The sequence below is a fragment of the Amblyomma mixtum genome, chromosome 3 (genome assembly GCF_055824585.1).
Source record: "Amblyomma mixtum isolate Tamu chromosome 3, ASM5582458v1, whole genome shotgun sequence".
NCBI lineage: Eukaryota > Metazoa > Arthropoda > Arachnida > Ixodida > Ixodidae > Amblyomma > Amblyomma mixtum.
In genome coordinates this window covers 300,566,853-300,585,210 of record NC_143014.1, presented here as the reverse complement: position 1 = coordinate 300,585,210, position 18,358 = coordinate 300,566,853, and the positions used below count along the sequence as shown (strand labels likewise).

Sequence of the window (18,358 nt, the reverse complement as noted above, 5' to 3'; positions counted from 1 at the left end):
GCTTCCAATCACTCTCAGTCATTGCACGCGTTGTAAGTTGAAGCTTAGATGAACGGCATATTTCACATGTGCATTGCAGTTAAGGCGCTGAGTATGCATCGGATACGTCGGTTATGTGTGGCGACCTGTGCTCTCTGAATATGCCGAATAACGGGACAGTGGCATCCGCCTACATATCCTCCGCTTTGAAGGCGAATGCAATGAGTGATTTAAATCAAATGAAGGTTTATTTCTTCGAAAACTGTTACAGCGTGTGAGTTACGCAGGCGAGGGTCCTATAGTAAAAAGTCTTTAAAGGGACCCTTGACGCAGCCCTAAAATCTCGGGGGTCATAGGCGAAGTCTTGTCTCTTCGAACCCACTCTCTATAGAGTGCGCTGAACGTGGTTGTAGTGTGGGCTTGAGTCGCGTCGCTCACGAGACGACAGCTTCCACACTTGCACTGTTCTCATCTGCTTAGAAAGCGACATTGGAAGGGAGTGGTTTGGTTGGTTCATATATAGGGTTTAAAGTCCTAAAGCGGCATCGGTTATGATGGATGCCGTTTAGTCGAAGTCTTCGGAAATTTCGACCACTTGGTGTTCTTCACAGTGCACTGACGTCGCACAGTACACGGGCGCCTTGCATTTTGCCTACGTCGAAGCACAGCTGCCTCGACCGGCACTGAACCCGCATCCTCGGGCTGAGCAGTCGATCGCCCTAGTCACTAAACCGCCGCAGGGGGCGTAAGTGGACGGCTTGCTCACCTATGTTCTATGCAGCGCGGATGAAAGTTCATGGCCTGGTTCATGAAGCTTGGGAAATGACGCTTGATTGTGGACGACGCTTTGTGCGTCAACTCTCGGCACTTGTTGGTTTAGCAGCTGCAGCATTCGGCTTCTGAACCCAAACACACGGAATCGAATCCTGGCTGCACTGGCCACGAAGTGGAGAATCACCCATAGGCTGCCCGTTGTCCGTGCGAAGTTAAAAAGCCCCATTTGACGAAATTATTATCCAATTCGCTCGGTGCGTATGCCGTATACCATAATGTATCGTTCCATACCATCTCTATACCGGCTCCCCTCAGGTCGGCAAATACGTGTCTTGTTGCCATAGCCATCTATCGAACCGCATCATCTGCAGCGGTGTTCGTGAAATGATTAATGGAGGCAAAAAGATAAAAAAATTATAGAACACTGAAGTATCCGCAACATCCGGCATTTATGTTAAATGCAACAACATATATGTGTCGTGGGTAAACATTTCCTGTTAAATGAAAGAAAAAGTGCATGCATAGCACTAACTGAAAAAAACTGGCCTTCTAAAGAAAGGAATTTCTGTTGTTTTTACTTCAAAAATATTTCAGTAACCAAAACAGAAAATCTTTCTTTTTATTGTGTTATTTAACAGATTTCTTTACAATGTACCTTTACCAGCGATTTCTTTGTTTCTCGCTAATCTAGAAACATTATGATTTTAACTGGGGTATAATTTACACTATGTCGCCACCTCAGTAATTTCACAAAAATACCAGCTTATCCGCACGTGCTTCCATATTTCCACGAAAAATTATTTCGCCATTAAATTTTCCCTTCATGACGTTACGTGCGGCTTGAAAAAAAAAAAACAGCTGCTGAATGGCATAATTCTCCCATAGCCTATTCGGGAAATATCAGTGTGTAACAGCGAGCGGTAACTCTTTCGCCACCAAATTTGGGTACGTACATCAGGCCGATTTGTGCAAAGCGCCGTGGTTGAAATGAAAAGTACGTTTCCCGCCAGTGCCCTTTCGCGCTGATCACACCACAGAATGTGTGCGTTTTGGGTACTAGCATCGTTAAATACACTATTTCCTCCCATATTTTATTTTGCAAAAAAAAAAACAGCACGGGCTAGAGACTCATACGCAGAAAAAAAACATTTTCTCCTAGATCAGGAACCATTCAGTACTTTTACTGGAGAAAAAGAACGAATTAATGGAACGATAAGATGACCGCGCTTAACTGCTCATCAGAAAGGAAGTGCTTTGTCCAGCAGTTTCACGATTCTCGCCGAAATGTAGGAAACATGTGGTCACTAGTGAACAAGTTCCGTGGAAACCAAGGCTCGTTTATCCACGGGTCGCCAGAGCCTGATTTCGGCGCTGCCTCTGCTGGTCTGGCGACTGCATTTATTGTTGCCTTTTCAGAGCAGGTTGCAGTCAACAACGTGAATCCCATCAAGTTAGCGAATAATATCGCGCCATCAGCCTTCTTCACGTACATGAAATAATCTAGCTTCAGCATCACACATCTGACTGACTTGATAACCTATTTATAGCCGACATACATTGGAACTTGCAGCTCTGAAGAGGACTTTGCTGTTCGTATTAAATGGAAGAATCGAAAGCGGCGTACTGCAGGATTCCTTGAAGCGTGCACGCGTTCTTCCTGTTTACAAAGTACCAAAAAGCATGACACTGCCAGTTATCGCCAGTTATCGCCCTGGGTCCTAATAGCACCCAGGATGCTATTAATACAAAGTACCAGTAGCACCCAGGATGCTATCAGAAAACGTTTCGGACTCGCTTCGTCTGAGCATATAGAAAATGAGGCGCCCTTTGAGCTCTCCTTAGACGTGAAAAAAGCATTCAGAACCGAGAACAACACAATTTTCTTTGATAAATTGCACTCGTGCGGATTTAGAGGTCTTTTCTTGTCATTAGTTGAAATCTACATTCACAATCGGCCTCTGGGGGCCATTTCCGGGCCTATCTGCAATGATTTGTAAATATGCTGTGTGGTGCCCCTTATGGGCCAACATTATCGCCTCAGTTGTTCAGCTTATATGTCAACGATTTAAGTGATCGTGTCAAATCATTCAAAATATATATTTACGCTTACGTCTGTTTGCTCGTATTAACCAATACGGATTTTTCTCGAGCCCTCCTTGATATTCAGGATGACTCCAATAATGCTACTGATTGCTTTGTTTCTAATTTAAATAAGATCAATCATAAAAAAATTGGCCCTGCTTCTTTCCGAAAACCACATAATAGTGTACCAAATGGAAGCTCTTTTTACATGCCTCAAGCTCTCATGTTCTTGCACATCTATAACCAGTGTGTCGTCTGTTAAGTCCCAGTCAGCACAGGTAGTGGGCCCAATATTGCAAATGGTTGGTTTCGCCCTAGTCCGTTGAAGGACAGGCATTTGCCAATACATTGGCAGTATTGCTGCTTGGGGTACCTTGGTTTATATACTGAGAGCGAATTGTCACTAAAACCACAAATAGCGCACATCAGTTAAAAGATTAGAACTGTTGCATGTTTGCTCTTTAGTTGAAAGCTGTTCTCCCTTACTCTATTTGAATATTAGTAACTCATGCTTTGGGGCTTTGTAGTACGCTAAGACATGGTTAGTGTTGTTTCTTCAACTGCTTCCACAAACTAAAAGGTAGAATAAATAGGGTAGTAAAAAACATTGCCCGACGTGTTCTTTACACGCCTCTGGAAATAAGTTATTCAAAGCAGCTGGTTTGTCTTTCTTTGACAATCTATTCAAGCAGACTGACGTGGTAAAACATTTTTGGAACAGACAATATAGACTCAAAAATATGAAGCAAGAATAGACACATTCCCCGTTATGTTACTCCAAAAGGGCGCATTTACTATGCGAAAGCAATAAATTCCTACCATGTTCGTTGTATCTTTAATGTGACTCCGTGTTTTCTTGTTTAACTTCCAGCAAAAGGCTGAGAGCGCCGCACAGGCGTTATATGACTCAAAATCTTACTCATGAAACCGACTTCTGAAAAGTGTCCCGAAACGAAGCCACGCCCATCATAAGAAGGGCTAAAAAGAAACAAAAATCCCGAAAGTATAAATAAAGAAGCCTGCAGAATAGGCACAAGACTTTCGGTTATTCAGGTGCCGTACGTGAGCTTTTTATAGTGGAAAGCTACATTTTCTGCAAGGGGCGCTTTCTGGGCTCAAATTAAGTTTACCCCAGGCTAAAGATATTTTTTCAAGGTGCGAAGATTAGGTATGCAAAAAGAAGGCCCCACTTATACCGTACGAAATGTGATGTGCACTGAGCATTGGAGACAATTTAAGATTGACGCAAGGTCGACCGAACTTCTCTTTTGTAGTGTTACAATGCATCGCCAAACGACCTGAATAAATCAGTGTATAAATAACTAAATGTAACTCTCTTTTCCGCAGTGGAAAAGAAATGTATTCAACACTGTTACGGCTTACAAGGTTTTGTTTGAAGCAAGTTCGGTTGCTTTATTTAGTCGCGAAAATTTTTCTCTACTATGGGCTCCTCCATCTTAACTGAAAATTCATCTCTCAGTTGTGCGCAGACCACCAGGCTACGCTATAATTTGAACACCATTTCTTACTATGGCCATGAAAAGCATTTGTTTTGCATTGTGCTGGTGACTTATAGTAGCGGCTAGGCCCGTCTAGCATTGAAAGCATCGCTTTTTTTCCCCCTCCATTTTCAGTTACAAAAAAATGAGAAGAAAAACTCTAGTCTCACGTCATCGAGAGTAAATGCGAGCAATAAGTGCTTTGCAATACCGAATCACTGTCCAGGGTGGGTTATAGGTGGTGCTAGCCACATTCTTGGATTGGGCTTCGTCCATGTCATGCCCCGCCACACCACACCTCGAAGCACTTCTGCCGCCGACCTCCGTCAAGCGCACATCGATCCACAGACAAACGCAGAGATCCGTAACCGCGGCGCGCGCTCCTCGGATCAGCTGCTTTTCGCCTCCCTCAATTTTTAGTTTCTTATGGATGCCTAGCGCCATACCGTTTGCGAGCATAAAGCCGTGATCACGAGATGAAATCCCTGCATCACCGTGTTACACAGCGCTGTCGCCTTGGAAAGCCCAACGCGCGCACCTTCTCCCGCAGCGTCGGTTGCTTTAACGTACGCGAAACTTGGAACTGAAAATTCTGGAAGGCTCGCTTCATGTTATCTTTGCGGTTCGATGCTGTTCCCGGATGATGTTCACCTGAGTTTGCCGAGAACGGGAGCTAAAAACAATTCATCTCTACAACTGAAATGAATGGGCAGAGAAAAAAAATGTTATACAGAAAGACATCAATGAAGGGCCCATTGTTGCGAAGTAAACAAAAAAAAATATCCTGAAATTTGTTTCGCACTTAGGATCGATGCTTGATTTTGTGTCCAAACATACCACGCTAAAATATGAATTAGAGTTCAAGAAAGCGTGCAACAGTGACCTGCTCAGCAGCTGCACCTGCTGAATTCAAAGTCATGAGAGAATGCCCGTATATCTCTGCGTATATCCGCATACCCGTATATCTGCCTTCATTGATTGAAGGAGAGCAGTACTGAATATGTGGCAAAAAATTCGTTTTCTGAGACATATTTGTCACTCTTATGGAACACAGATCGGTGTATATTTTTATTTTATTTGATGGGGAGCGCGGAGACGTATGTTGAACAAAATAAATCGAGTTTAAATGGCGAAGCGAAGAGATTCTCGTTGGGCCATGGCGAAAGGAGGTAGGGCGCGCAATTGAAGTTGTCTCGCCAGCCATGACATGCGAGGGCGCGTGGTTGTGAAAATGGAGTGACGTCGACGAAAACCGGGGCATCCAAGTGACCGCAGACCCGATACTGAGAAACTGGACCCGCCAACACGAGACAGCATCTTGCTTGTCGGCTGTAATTGAAAGGAAGTGTAGTGAACATCAAGGACGGCTGCGAAAAGGACTCCAAGAAATTGTGGAGGTAATAATTTATGGTATTCCAGACACACGCACGCATTGAGTTGAACTGCTTTCTTACAAGCAATTTATTAGAACGAAAGCAAAAAATTGCCGATGACTACATTACTTCCTAATGCGAAATTTGAGCGCAGCTCATCAGCAGTTTCAGCTTCTCGATATACTAATGCAAAGAATTTGAGCAACACACGTATGTACAATTACAGCAACTTGTTATTTTTCACACATTTTCCATCATTAAGAACCACTCCACTAATAGTTCTTGATTGTCATGAATGAAGTTTTGTACTCGGAGAAATAGACGGATATATGCGCGACTTGCTGCACCAATGCCTGGCTCTCAAAGCCGAGGTCTATGCATGTATTTCGCGAGGTTGTCACAGCCGTGGGAGGCGTCAGGAACGACAGAAACGGGATGTTCTGCCTCATAAGTGGTAACAAATTCCTGTTTGTATTTATATGCAAAATAAAATTTCCCACCCACCCAGTAACCCTGGCAGGTGGCAGTTATCGTTGATCGCGAGAGTTCGCTCACCGTTGTCAGCGCTAACCCATGCAGCCCACATCTCTCTCATCCTGCCATGTGCCTATAGATGCGACCCAGGGAGCCAGTTATGCGCACTTCCTTTCCTTAAAATGATCGGAGTGTGAAACGTTGTCAACGCCAACGCCAATGGACACAATGAACGGCGACGGCCTATGGCTCTAGCGCCGCGTTTCTGGCACAGCGTCGTCAATGCCTGCGGCCCACATTTGTCTCTCATCACTCCACCTATCTATAAGCGCGATTCAGGCGTCCACTGACCAAGGGAACCCAGGTATTTGCACTTCCTTTCCTCAAAATGGCACAAAGTTGTCAATGCCAACGCATGCAGCGCACATCTGGCACTACCGCCACGTAGCTTAAAGCACGATTGAGGTGTCCACTGTTCCAAGAGGGCAGTTATGAGCCTTTGCTTTCTTTTCAGGTTCCCGCTCCATTGGTTTCGCAGCTGAAAGCGCGACTAAGGTGTTCACTGCTGGTTCACTGCGGGGACCCGCATTGGGAGAATGCGGAACCATTGACGCATCCTCGGCACTCCTCGCCTCTCGTTGCCTCTGTTTATCATTTTATCTTTGTTTTATTAAAGTAACTACTGAATTAGCGTAATTATCTGATTCTTCAATTAAAGATGGATTTATTTACTCTGATTATAACTTCTTCTTGCTCGATCAGCTATTCTCGTTTCTGAAATATGGCGCAGTGGTTGCTTTCCCATCCACTTACTATAGTCCCATCGAGTCTATTCAACCGTCTAATGAATTAAGTAACTAATTCAACTATGCGAGGGAAACTTTTTGTTCGATTACTTATCGCTCATCAAACACATTTGCCTAGTTTTCCACTATTTTGCCGTACACGGCTGTTTTATATCGACGTCCGCGGTATTTCAATTTTTTTTCAACGTTTTTGGCTCCAATTAATTAATTAATCATCCTACTGACATATTTTTTCTTGCGCAGCATCCTCAGAGCATCCTCTTTCGATTACAACCACTAGTTTGATGCTACCTCTTCTGAGGACTCCACAACTGCTGCGGACACGTTTTGCAGACACGGCCCAGCCGACATAGCCTAGAAATGCTGTTGCATTAACATTAATAACAAGCAGCCACAAACCTCATAGTTTCACGTTGACGTTGTTTTTTGCGTTGATGATGACAGCGTGATCTTGGTCGAGCTCTGGTCGAAACGTCTTTTTCTTGTATACCGCCGCACGCGGTATAGAATTTGGCCGAGCCAGAATTCTCTGGCAGTTCTTTCGTAGGCAATCTGTGAGCGAAAGAGCACATTTAAAAGACATACACATTTAAAAGACATCGCACCTTAGCTGAACTCCTACACACTGATGCTCAACTTCCCTTATGAATAATAAAATGTAGACTTGTAAACTTTCATTTGTTGCGCTGTTATGGAGTTTGACTGGGCAAGAGAGCAAAATTAATTCGCAGTTAAAAAGTACAATCCCAACATTGATTCCACGTTAATTTAACCAAGATCAGTGCTTCCATTAAAATGTCACCATGATATGAATTTATTTTTTCTTTTAAATTGTAAGAGATCACAGCATCGCTGCTGCAACAATAAAGCAAGAAGGCAGTAAATGTAGCACGGTTATTCACCATAGCATTTGGTAGTTGTAAATATTGAATGAACAAGAGGATTCGAACGCTCGCCACTAACAGTTGCAGCGTTGCTCACTGCCTCCCGAAAAGTGGACCCTGCTTGATGGATGCGTGCAAAAATAATAAAAATTGGCAACAACTCACGTGAAAGATGAATATGACCAAACCCTGCAGAGAGCTCGTTATCACGAAGAGATACTCGAACAGTCGACCCCATTCCTTCGAGATGGCTTCTATCAGGCTCAAGTATGCAAATATCCACGTTAGTCCTGGAAGACACAAAAGCGATCTGGTACAGGCAGGTCCTTACAAAATCAACAGAGGAAACTTCGTGCTGCCGTTTTAAAGTTCTGGAAATAGGAGACTAGAACGTGTGTATTATGTGTGATTGTGAAGACATCTGGGAAGTGCGCTGCAAATTTAACGGTCCTAACGTTGATTTCAGTGTTCCTGCCGCGCATACACCGTGTCCTGTGTAAACGAACGAGCCCCGCATAAAGAAGTCCGCGCCATTTCATGATATAGGCTTAGGTTGCGAATATCCATATTCGGGTGAAATTATCTGTGGCTGCTGGCAGAAGCTGTTTGCAGAAAAGGATTTGAAGGGCCATCTTATTATGTCTGCATTTAAGCACATCGACGTCCAACTGTCTTCACTTCAGTTGCTTGTGCCTATTACGTTTTAATAAAATGAAAAAGCTCTGAAGATGTTGAATTTCGCCTCGCCTATGCAAGTTCGGGCTGAGGCCGACATTTTGCCTGAAGTTCGCAGATTGTACGGCTAGGAGGAACATCTTCGCCTGCACGTCGATCTCCAGGCCAGCTAACCGTTCAGTGATTGGCACTTTTCTTTTTGTGATGAATTCATTTGCAAGTAGATGAAGACGCTTTCCTCAGCCATGTTTTAGGAGCATTTTCGTTTACCGAGAGACAAACGAGGGTAGACTGTGCTTGAAATAATGTAATTAGGCAATAAAATGTGATTCATTAGTAACTTTCGGACGGCGCCTGTTGTTACCTTTAATGGCTCCGAGTGTTAGGCTCTACATTTATATGCAGGCAGCATAATCTCTAGTTCTATAAGCGATTGTGTATTCCACTTGTTACCGCTACCGACAGTCTTGCGGCGACGATACTGAATCATCTATGAGTGCATACCTTTTCTGTAAGGAGTGGCAAAGAAAAGCAAAGGGTCAGGGATGGTTTTGCTTACCCAAGAGGAAGACAATACAGACAGTGGCCCGTAGTTGCGCCTTAGCCAATTCTACCTGGCTCTGGGTGCTGCGCAATCCTTTTTGACGGCGGCAGTAGATGCTGAACACGACCACGCAGAAGACGATTACGTTGGCAGCCAGAACGATTCCCACAGGAAGGAGGAAGCTGTAGAGCAGGGCCTCTTCTTGCAACCAGCAGCTGCGCACGGCGAAGCAGGAAGCATCGGAGCTAATCAAAGGACGTTCCTTACTAAAAATAACGGATAGTGACGGCGTAAACCGGTGTAGATGTTTTTTATTTAACAGACTCCTGCAATTTCAGAGAAGAAGGATATAACTTTAGCTTAAGATGTCGAGAATTATGGTGCACACGTTTCGGCTACATATACAAAGCTAGGTTTTCGCTTAGTGTGTTGTTCAGACTCAGGAGTCCATGCAGATAATTTACGGACATCTATTTTTTTTTTGTTTTATTGGGGTTTAACGTCCCAAAGCGACTAAGGCTATGAGAGACGCCGTAGTGAAGGGCTCCGGAAATTTCGACCACCTGGGGTTCTTTAACGTGCACTGACATCGCACAGTACACGGGCCTCTAGAATTTCTCCTCCAAAGAAATTCTAGCCGCCGCGTCCGGGATCGAACCCGCGTCTTTTGGGTCAGCAGCCGAGCACCATAGCCACTCAGCCACCGCGGCGGCTTACGGACATCTATCCTTACCCTTTTGCCACTGCGGCGGCGGAAAATGCTTCCTTTGAAACTTACAGGTGACAAGGAGTAGACTTTGATAATGCGAAAGGAAAGGCAGCTCACTCCTGGCGGGGGCATAATCATCAGGCGAAGGCTCCAGAGAGATAAGCAGACAGTCTCTCACATATTGCTGCATTAGCTCCACGTGGTTTTCAGATGTAGACCAAAACTTAAAAGCTAGCTGTGAACAAAATGGGCCGATAATCATTGGCTCGATAGCTCGCCTCCACAACAAACACGCAGCACGCAGGGCTAATTTTACGCTACGTTTTAACAGCACCTCTATACATCGTAAGACCCCAGTTCGTGTGGTTCTTTTTCCTTTTTGTGTACTAGGCTCAGAGTACTCGCACTGGATATTAAATGCGTCCAAAGGCCGAAGGGGTGCTTTTCTTACTCGGCCGGTGTTAGAAGGCGAATCGGCATTGGTGATACCTAAGAGGCGACACTCACACAGGACCATCAAGCTTACCACGGCTTGCTGCACACCAAGGTCTACATAAGGCCTTTTCGGTGCTGTATTTTCAGGTGTTCCTTCATGTGGTGCAGCCAAGGACCTTTCATATGTAGTAAAAAGGCGAGGGGCTCGCTGCAAGTCGCACGCAACGCGGGCTGAGTGACTCTTCACGAAGAAGAGCGCATTTGTACAACAGGCACTAGTTAATGCTCTGTCCACTTCTAGACGTGGTATATGCCTTTAAAGGGACAGTGAGAAGAGCTCTATTATAATTTTTTTAAAAGCAAAATCCGATAGTTCGGCATTTCGTGCCTTTGTTGCCACTTGGCCAGCAGCGAAAGATGCATTTATTTCTAAGAAATTTGGATTCGAAGTTGAAAAAGTTTTTCCCGCCGCTCTGATTCAAACTTGGGATTCTCTTATGACGACACAGGACTAAGTGACGTGAAACGTGACGTAACGCAGACTCCGTGATTTCTGGTGGCCAGCAGTGCGGCCTAGCAGCAGGCGAAAAGAAAGCTACCGCCGGCCGCACGTAGAACCGTCGCTTCGGTTACGTTAGCACCAGCCTTTTGCCAGCGTTACGATGTATCCCGTTCTCGAAGTCGTCAACGAAGTTCTCGCAAATAAATACCTTGAGCATACCGTGTACCTTGCTACCGTTATCGGAATACCGGGAGCCCGCCTACTGCCGGTGAGCAGGCGCTGATTGGTCCCGATGCTGCAGGCGCGCGCGTAGCTGCCCGGTACGTGGCGCCATCTGGCGACGTCAAGAAGATTTGCGCATGCATTGGCTGCGCCTCAGTTATTCGTGGTTCTCGTGTCTTAGTGTTGCTAGAACTAATGGTTCTAGCAACACTGTTTTGTCCTATGACGTCATCACGCTTGTACTTGCGAGTTTGGCCAGTGGCGGCGATGCCTGTATTTTGGTTTTTGCTCTTTTCTACGTTACAAGAGCTTTGTTGTCAGTATGAGTGGCGTTTTTGTAATCAGGAGCTGGTATTCTGTCGATACAAGCCAACTTCAATTTCTCCTGAGTGTCCGTTTAAGTTATAAAATTCGCAGCGTGCGCTGATTACGCCGCGTAAATAAAGCAGCTGAATTATGTTTGTGGCCCTCCCCATGAAAATACCACCTTACCCGAGCTTCTTAGGCAAGTAGTGTTTTTACCGTAGTTCTGAAAACAGCGCACTCACAATTCTAAGCTGACAGTCGTGAAAGAGATTTTCCGGACAAAGGACGACCTTCTGTACATTTGCTCTCAACTTGTGTGATTCCCGAACAGAGGAAGATGTCAATAGTATGTGTGTCATAATCCACCTTTTTTTGCAAGAACCATGTGTGTCAGCTATGGCAACCACAAATGACACAGAGCACAAAACGCTTCCCCAAGGCGCATTACACGGAATCATTTCCTCTGTAGCAAACTGCGTTTGGAGCTATGTTTTTTTTTCTATCAACCGGTCACTAATATCATGAGTAGGACACGGATGTGATGCAGGCGGATATGAAATACTAAGCTTTAAATGGAAAAGAACAGTTGCAAAAATCATCACGGCTCCAAAGCTACAAAGCGGCGCCTCACGCCAGCTGCTTCGTGTATTGTGATACGGCGAGGCAGTACTCATCGACTGTGCTGCCTGACGCTATGGAAACAGCGTCTGCCTTCGAAGACAGCAGGTGGCGACAAATGGATCCAAAGCTTTAAGACTTCACTTCGTGCACTTCGTGAGACTGCACTTCGTGCAGACTCAAGCATAAGCCATCTCGAACCAACAGTCGGACGGCTGGTGTCGGTGAAGTACTGCGCAGCACGTCGTATGGCCGCAAGCATATATACCTCAGAAACAGCTTCACTACGCCGTTGGTAAAATACCATTGACGGCTTTGGAACGCCGTTAACTTTGCGACAGCATTGAAAAAATGCATTAAGGCCTAATGGTGCTACCTGACTCCTTGGTCTCTCCGACACTTACAAGTTTTTCCGCTTGTGGTACTGCATTGGATTCACTATGAGGACACACAGTATGACCAGCATTGGCGCACCTGGAAGAGAGAGAAAAAGAATGATTAATCAACGGTCAAGCAATTTTATATTTTTAGAACATGCACTACGTCGCACTTCAAGGTGGTTTCTGTCTTAATAAAAAAATAGGAAAATAATTGCAAAATAGCGCTACTAGGTAATTCGGTGTTATGTAAACGCCTTAGCTTGACTTTCCTAAAGATTTTTAATATTTAGTCCCTAGACACATTGGTGTGCTGACGCGCAACTCAATTTGTTTAGTCCATGAATTGAGTGTTCTTGCGTAGACTGGATCATACGCTTTGCAGTGAAGCCCAGCTAACTTACTGAAGAAGCGCAGAAAAGCTTTGAATCGAGTGTAAATATGACGTTATGTTAACGCTGAGCGAATATATTAAAAAATAAGTATTTATTGCCATGTGCACTGAAGCATTCTGATAACTTACTAACCACTCATTGTCCTTCCATATATTGCTATTGCTACTTCAGCATTCATTTTCCCAACAAAGACGCTTAGGAAAAACATGGAATATATGTGGTCATTCTTCAAGAAGGGGAAGGCTTAAGCCAGGCACTTTGCGAGCTTCATCGGGAGAATTGTGTTCGAAGCTTCCTTGATTTAGAACAATCATGCGAACATCAACAGTTTCCAACTTGTTTGCATGTGGCACCTAGATCTGCATGATTACCTATGAGGAAGACGCAATCCACCCAAAAAGATGAAGTGGGCCAGTGAACGAACGTTTGTTGAAATTAAACCAGAAAAAATGCTCTTTCGGAAGGCATAACAGACCGCACGTCCTGAGAAGGATAATATAATAAAGCTTTGATTGAACATGTACCAAAGTTACGGAGAAGATTGTTAATGTGGTTGCGAGAAGTGTTTTCTCTCTATGAACACAGACGCAGACACTGAAAACGGAAATAGTCAGGCCTTAAAAATGGGCACCAGATTTTTCACATCCAACGAGAAAGAGGAAACATGAAAAAGAAGAGTTGAAAACAGAGGGGGAGAAAACGGTAAACAGTTACATGGAACGTAATCCAAAGGGGTTAAATCTACGACTGCCTAATATAGCTCTTGAACATGCTCAGGTAAAACACAGACGCATGCACCAGACGAGTGGTTTGCACGGTGCCCAAGAAATAATAGTTAAAATTTCAATAACAAACGCTTTAACTGCTATCTGTGGCTACATTAAAACCACATTGTCGTTCTTGCCGTCTGTATTAAAGGGAAACTGCATAGGTTTTAGAAATCAACGAGATTAAAAAGGTCGAATGAGTGAAACTTGCAGGTAAAACATGCAAAGTCTTTTTGGGCTAGCACTTGAAATAGTGAAGTAATCACCGGTTAAACTCCGGACGCCCTTCAAGCTTCTCCGCAGGGGGGCGCATGATGAAGTCATCGAAGGTATCAGTACTCTTCCAACGCAGAAACGCCTGCTTTGAAGGAAAAAACCAACGCCACCGAAGGCAAACCCTGCCGAGAGTTGTTTGGCAGCGTCTAACGAGTCAGGTCAGGGTGTGGCAGATGACAGCAGTAATTTCAATTCATACCTTCCGTGACGTAACGCTGAATTTCTCTGCACTCCTCCGTTGCATTCAGGAGTAGCGCAAAATTCGATCGTCGATTACGTCAACATTTTAAGTGCCAGTACAAAAATACTTGTCATGCTTTACCTACACCCTATATAGATTTGAATCCTTGAATGTCGCGAAATTCTCAAAAAAGTGCTGCAGTTACCCTATAAGGAAATCAGATGATTGACATGTTTCACAACTGTGTGTTACTGACTTGTGATAACGTGATAACACGCCGATATGGCCATTTTGCGTAGCGTGTTGCCGCCACGTGCCCAAAGATCACCGGGTGTGTTATCGTGTGTGATCATGTGACGTTGGACGCGCTTTCCTACTCGACTATATATGTAACCTGTTCGTGTCCGCTTTTTTCATTAAACGTTTGCCTCCGGCTGTGATGCGTGCTAGGCGAACATTACATAATTACTAGACACCCACTAATTAAACGCAATATCAGCTAAATGGTCAAAATATACAATTGGTGAGTATAAAAAAAAGTAGCTCTTGGTAGTTTCTAGGAGAAAATGTCTGCAATGAAAACATTATTCCAAGGTTTGAATGCAGACCGCGAAAGCCTGCAGGTATGCGTGATGATGACTCGTGAAGCGCGCTAAAAAGATAAAAATGCCAACAATGGCGCGCCATCTTGCAATCACCGCGAGTAGTCGAGTATGCGTAGTAGGCACCCCTGCTGAGGAGATTACATAATTTTCAACCATCCTTTTCTTTCAGGAGTAGCGCGAAAGTTTAGGAAGCAAGCTGAGTGATCGCGACGTCATAGCTTGGAGAGATTCGCTTTTTATGCTCGAGTGTCGGAGAGCAGTCGCACACTGACCCCAGGCTCCGAAGGCGGCCTTGAGCACCAGGTTGGGCACGTAGGTTCCGAGGACACGCACGAAGCGCAGGTACTGCAGGAGGGCCTCCACGAAGGTCCACGCGAAGGATACCAGCAGGAAGTAGTGCAGCGCGGCCTCCACGCACGTGCACGACGCGAGGTTGGCGCGGCGCTTGGGCACCGCCGCCAGCGCCACGAACGACGCGAGGGCCCCGAGCAGCGAGAGGCACAGGTTGAACAGGACCTGGCGGCCCGTGCCTTTGCGCCACTTCCTGGAATCGAAGGTGACATTGTAGTGTTGGGAAGGAAAAGAAAGTTTAAAAACTACCTTGTGCATCTTGCGCCTAGCAATGTCTTTGTTTTTAGGCGAACTGTGGGTAATGAAATCGAACTATTAATACACAGTGGCTGTACCTGAAAAGGTACCGTTAGGTCTGTAAGGTAAGCTGATGGAGATAGGCGATTCAGGCAAGTATACTGTTCATCTCGGATACGCTGAAACTGGCCGAAACTAAGATGCGCCGAAATTACGGCCACAGGAGGACCACAGAAGCGCTTACATTTTCCAAGGGTGTCTCGCCGCAAGAAAAGCATGTTACAGCCCACGGGTGCATGCGACACAGGGCCAGTGCTACTTTTCTGTCCAACTTAGAAGTCTCTAGTTCGTTGTTGACGATATGCTTTTGCTTTAGGAGCGCTTGGGTTTCTTGTTTTCTTTCCGAGATTAAGCCTTCAGGGGAGCTTTGCTTGTGGGCCCGTATAGTTGATAGATTTTTGTCTCAGTGATGCAGTATAGGCTATGAGGAGCGCAGTCTTTAAAGAGGCAGAGAGGGCAAATTGAAGTTGGCCTGCGTCGATAGACTGCGGCGATTCAATGACCAAGAGGCGACTTACTATAATTGGAATTACTGAAGAACATTAATTAGATTATAGCACCCGGCGACGCTATAAAGCGCAGGCGCTGAGATCGGCGTTACAGCGCGCGCTAGAAGAAAATAAAGATGGACAGCGCGTGCTCGGGGCGCACGCCCGGCACGGGCAGTCCGGAAATAGAAGCCTGCCACGCTGGTCGTCTCTCTCTGGTGCTCCGCTGCGACCCCGCAAATCCTCAACAGTGGTAACCCGGTGAACCGTGCCTTCTATCCCAGAGGCGTCCTAGCATGGCGTACTGGCAGGACCCAGGTTTCGACCCGCCGCTCCCGGCGTTCCGGCCTGCAGGCGTCGGCGGGTGGTTCGCCCAACTGGAGGCTGCGATGTACCTGAACGGCATCACCATCCAGCCGTTTAAACACGCAGTCGTTTGCGACATCCTCCCGTCCGACCTCCTGCGTCGGCTCACCTACTCTGCCTTCGGCTGCCGGCCATACGATGAGCTGCGTGCGGCCGTCTTGGCGGACTTCGGCGCCTACTACGTTCCGCCGCCGCTCTACGACGCAGCGGACCCGTTTTCGCCGCCGCCAGCCTCTGGCCCTGCACCGGCCTCGCTCGCGCCCACGCAGCCTTCATCAGAACTCGGCCCGCCTCAGCAGCCCCTCGCCGCATCGCCGCCACTCCCGTCCAGCGTCTCCAGCCCGGCTGTCTCTCTCGACGCCACACCAGGTGGGATCCGCACGAGCTCTGCCTCGCGTCCTGCTCCCACTACTATCCGACCCGCGCCTCTGGCTCTGCCTCCTTATGCTTCAGTGGCGTTGTCGCCAGAGCCTCCTGCAGCCAAGGACGACTCTGCGGCAGCAGCCGTGCCGAGGCTTCCGACATCTCCATCTACCTCGTCACTACCGTCAACAGCTCTGCAGGCCTCTGCTGTGAGGTTGAAGCCACCACCGCAGCATATGCCACATACCAGCCCCACTACCCCGGCGGCCACACCGCCTGCCCAAGAGGCCCCACCCCAAGCCCTCAGTACGGTCAACCGCTTCTCGGATTCTGACCCTGGCAGCTCGACACTGTCGCAGCAAGCGTCTGCTTTGGTGCCTGACTTGAGCCACCTTCGGCAACGAATGGTCGAGCTACCCACACCGAGTAGTGCGGCAGTTGTCCATCCAAAAGCTGTGTCTTTTGCTCCCAGCGAGCACTCTGATGTAGCAGTCTCAGCTGCATGGCCTGTCACTGCAACAACCTTTTTGCCGCCACCTACCGCCGACCAAGCTCATACGCGCATCATCCCTGGCCATGCGCTCCGGACTGTCGATCCCGCTTCACCCAAGCACCTGACATCGAGCCCTGCAACTTCCTCCGCCATCGTCACGGCTCTCACCGTTGTGTCGACGGTCACACCTGTGCCACATATCGTTACAGCTGCTGCTGTCGCAGCACAGCTGCTGTCAGTCCACGGAGCCGTTTCGCCCATTCCAGCGCTTGTGACGACGTACTCGGCGCGCCACATTCCCACCGACACCAGCTCCAACGTCCCAACACCGACGACACTTGTGTCCGCGGGCAGCACCACAGTTGGTGACGGCCCGACCTTGGCCTTCCCTGCCCCCATGTCCTTTGTCAACTCGGCACCCAGCACCATTCGCCCGTTGCGAAGCAGCCAGGCTCGTCCACCTGAGCCCGCGCACTCCAGCCGACGGCTCTTCCCGGCGCCTCACATGAACTTACCGGACTCTCCATCTCTGGCTACTACATCTCTGCCCCGTCGGCGCGCAAATTTCGCCGTTCCGTCTAGGCGGGGGGCCCTATAGCGCCCGGCGACGCTATAAAGCGCCGGTGCTGAGATCGGCGTTACAGCGCGCGCTAGAAGAAAATAAAGATGGACAGCGCGTGCTCGGGGCGCACGCCCGGCACGGGCAGTCCGGAACTAGAAGCCTGCCACGCTGGTCGTCTCTCTCTGGTGCTCCGCTGCGACCCCGCAAATCCTCAACAAGATGTAGTTATCCTCCGTGTTCCTTCAAGGACCTGGTATAAATTGCAATCACCTCACAGAATTCTTCAAAGTGGACATACATTTGAGTGCACGAACCCACTTTGCATCCTCCACACATGGAAATGGGGTTGTCCCATCTACGTCGGCAAGCACCCTGAGGCTTTCCCCTCCTTTGTTCACTTTCTGTCTGCTAAGAAACCACTCACTTGCCGTCGCTCTAGCTTGACCTACTGGTTATGTTAACTAAACTTCGATGGAAAAATTTACGGCGCAGCCAAACCGTAATTTAGAGATCACGGACGGCACTCGCTCTGTAGTCGGCAGAGCTGAGTCTTGCTGAAAAATAAGAAATTCATTAGACTGTCCGCACCAGCTTCACAAAAGTTACCGTTGGAAGTTTTATTTATTCACTGTGCACCTCAGGGGCCCCTAACAGGGATATTGCATCAGTAAAATACACTAAAATATACAATCTGAATTCGCAATTTCTATATTCATACCAAACAATCCTGGACAAAATTGTTTTTGAATGAAAACCAGTTTATGAACGAAATTTTTTCATATATTATGAGATTTCAAATTAACAAACAATATATATGCAAGCCTCCTATCGGCAGGGTTCAATTTTTTGCTATTACCTTTTTTTTGCTTAAAGCGTTAAAAGCGTTCCCCATTGGTTTTCCATGGCACCCTAAAATACTCGACTCGAGTGATGGAAACACTCTAAAAGGAATACT

At 46.8% G+C, this 18,358-nt stretch overlaps 1 protein-coding gene across 1 annotated transcript in view; it reads right to left on the bottom strand.

Moving 5' to 3' along the window:
* Positions 1-5,434: 5,434 nt before the first annotated feature.
* Positions 5,435-18,358, bottom strand: part of LOC149355361 (uncharacterized) — a 152,078-nt gene continuing 139,154 nt past the window's right edge. Inside the window, exons 24-29 of the mRNA XM_089576105.1 lie at positions 14,756-15,027; positions 12,287-12,356; positions 9,106-9,305; positions 8,037-8,161; positions 7,387-7,539; positions 5,435-5,663 (exon numbers count right to left, since the gene is read on the bottom strand). Of these exons, the coding sequence (XP_089432231.1) occupies positions 7,396-7,539; positions 8,037-8,161; positions 9,106-9,305; positions 12,287-12,356; positions 14,756-15,027 (811 nt within the window). The 3' untranslated portion in view covers positions 5,435-5,663; positions 7,387-7,395. The remainder of the gene's footprint in view (positions 5,664-7,386; positions 7,540-8,036; positions 8,162-9,105; positions 9,306-12,286; positions 12,357-14,755; positions 15,028-18,358) is intronic.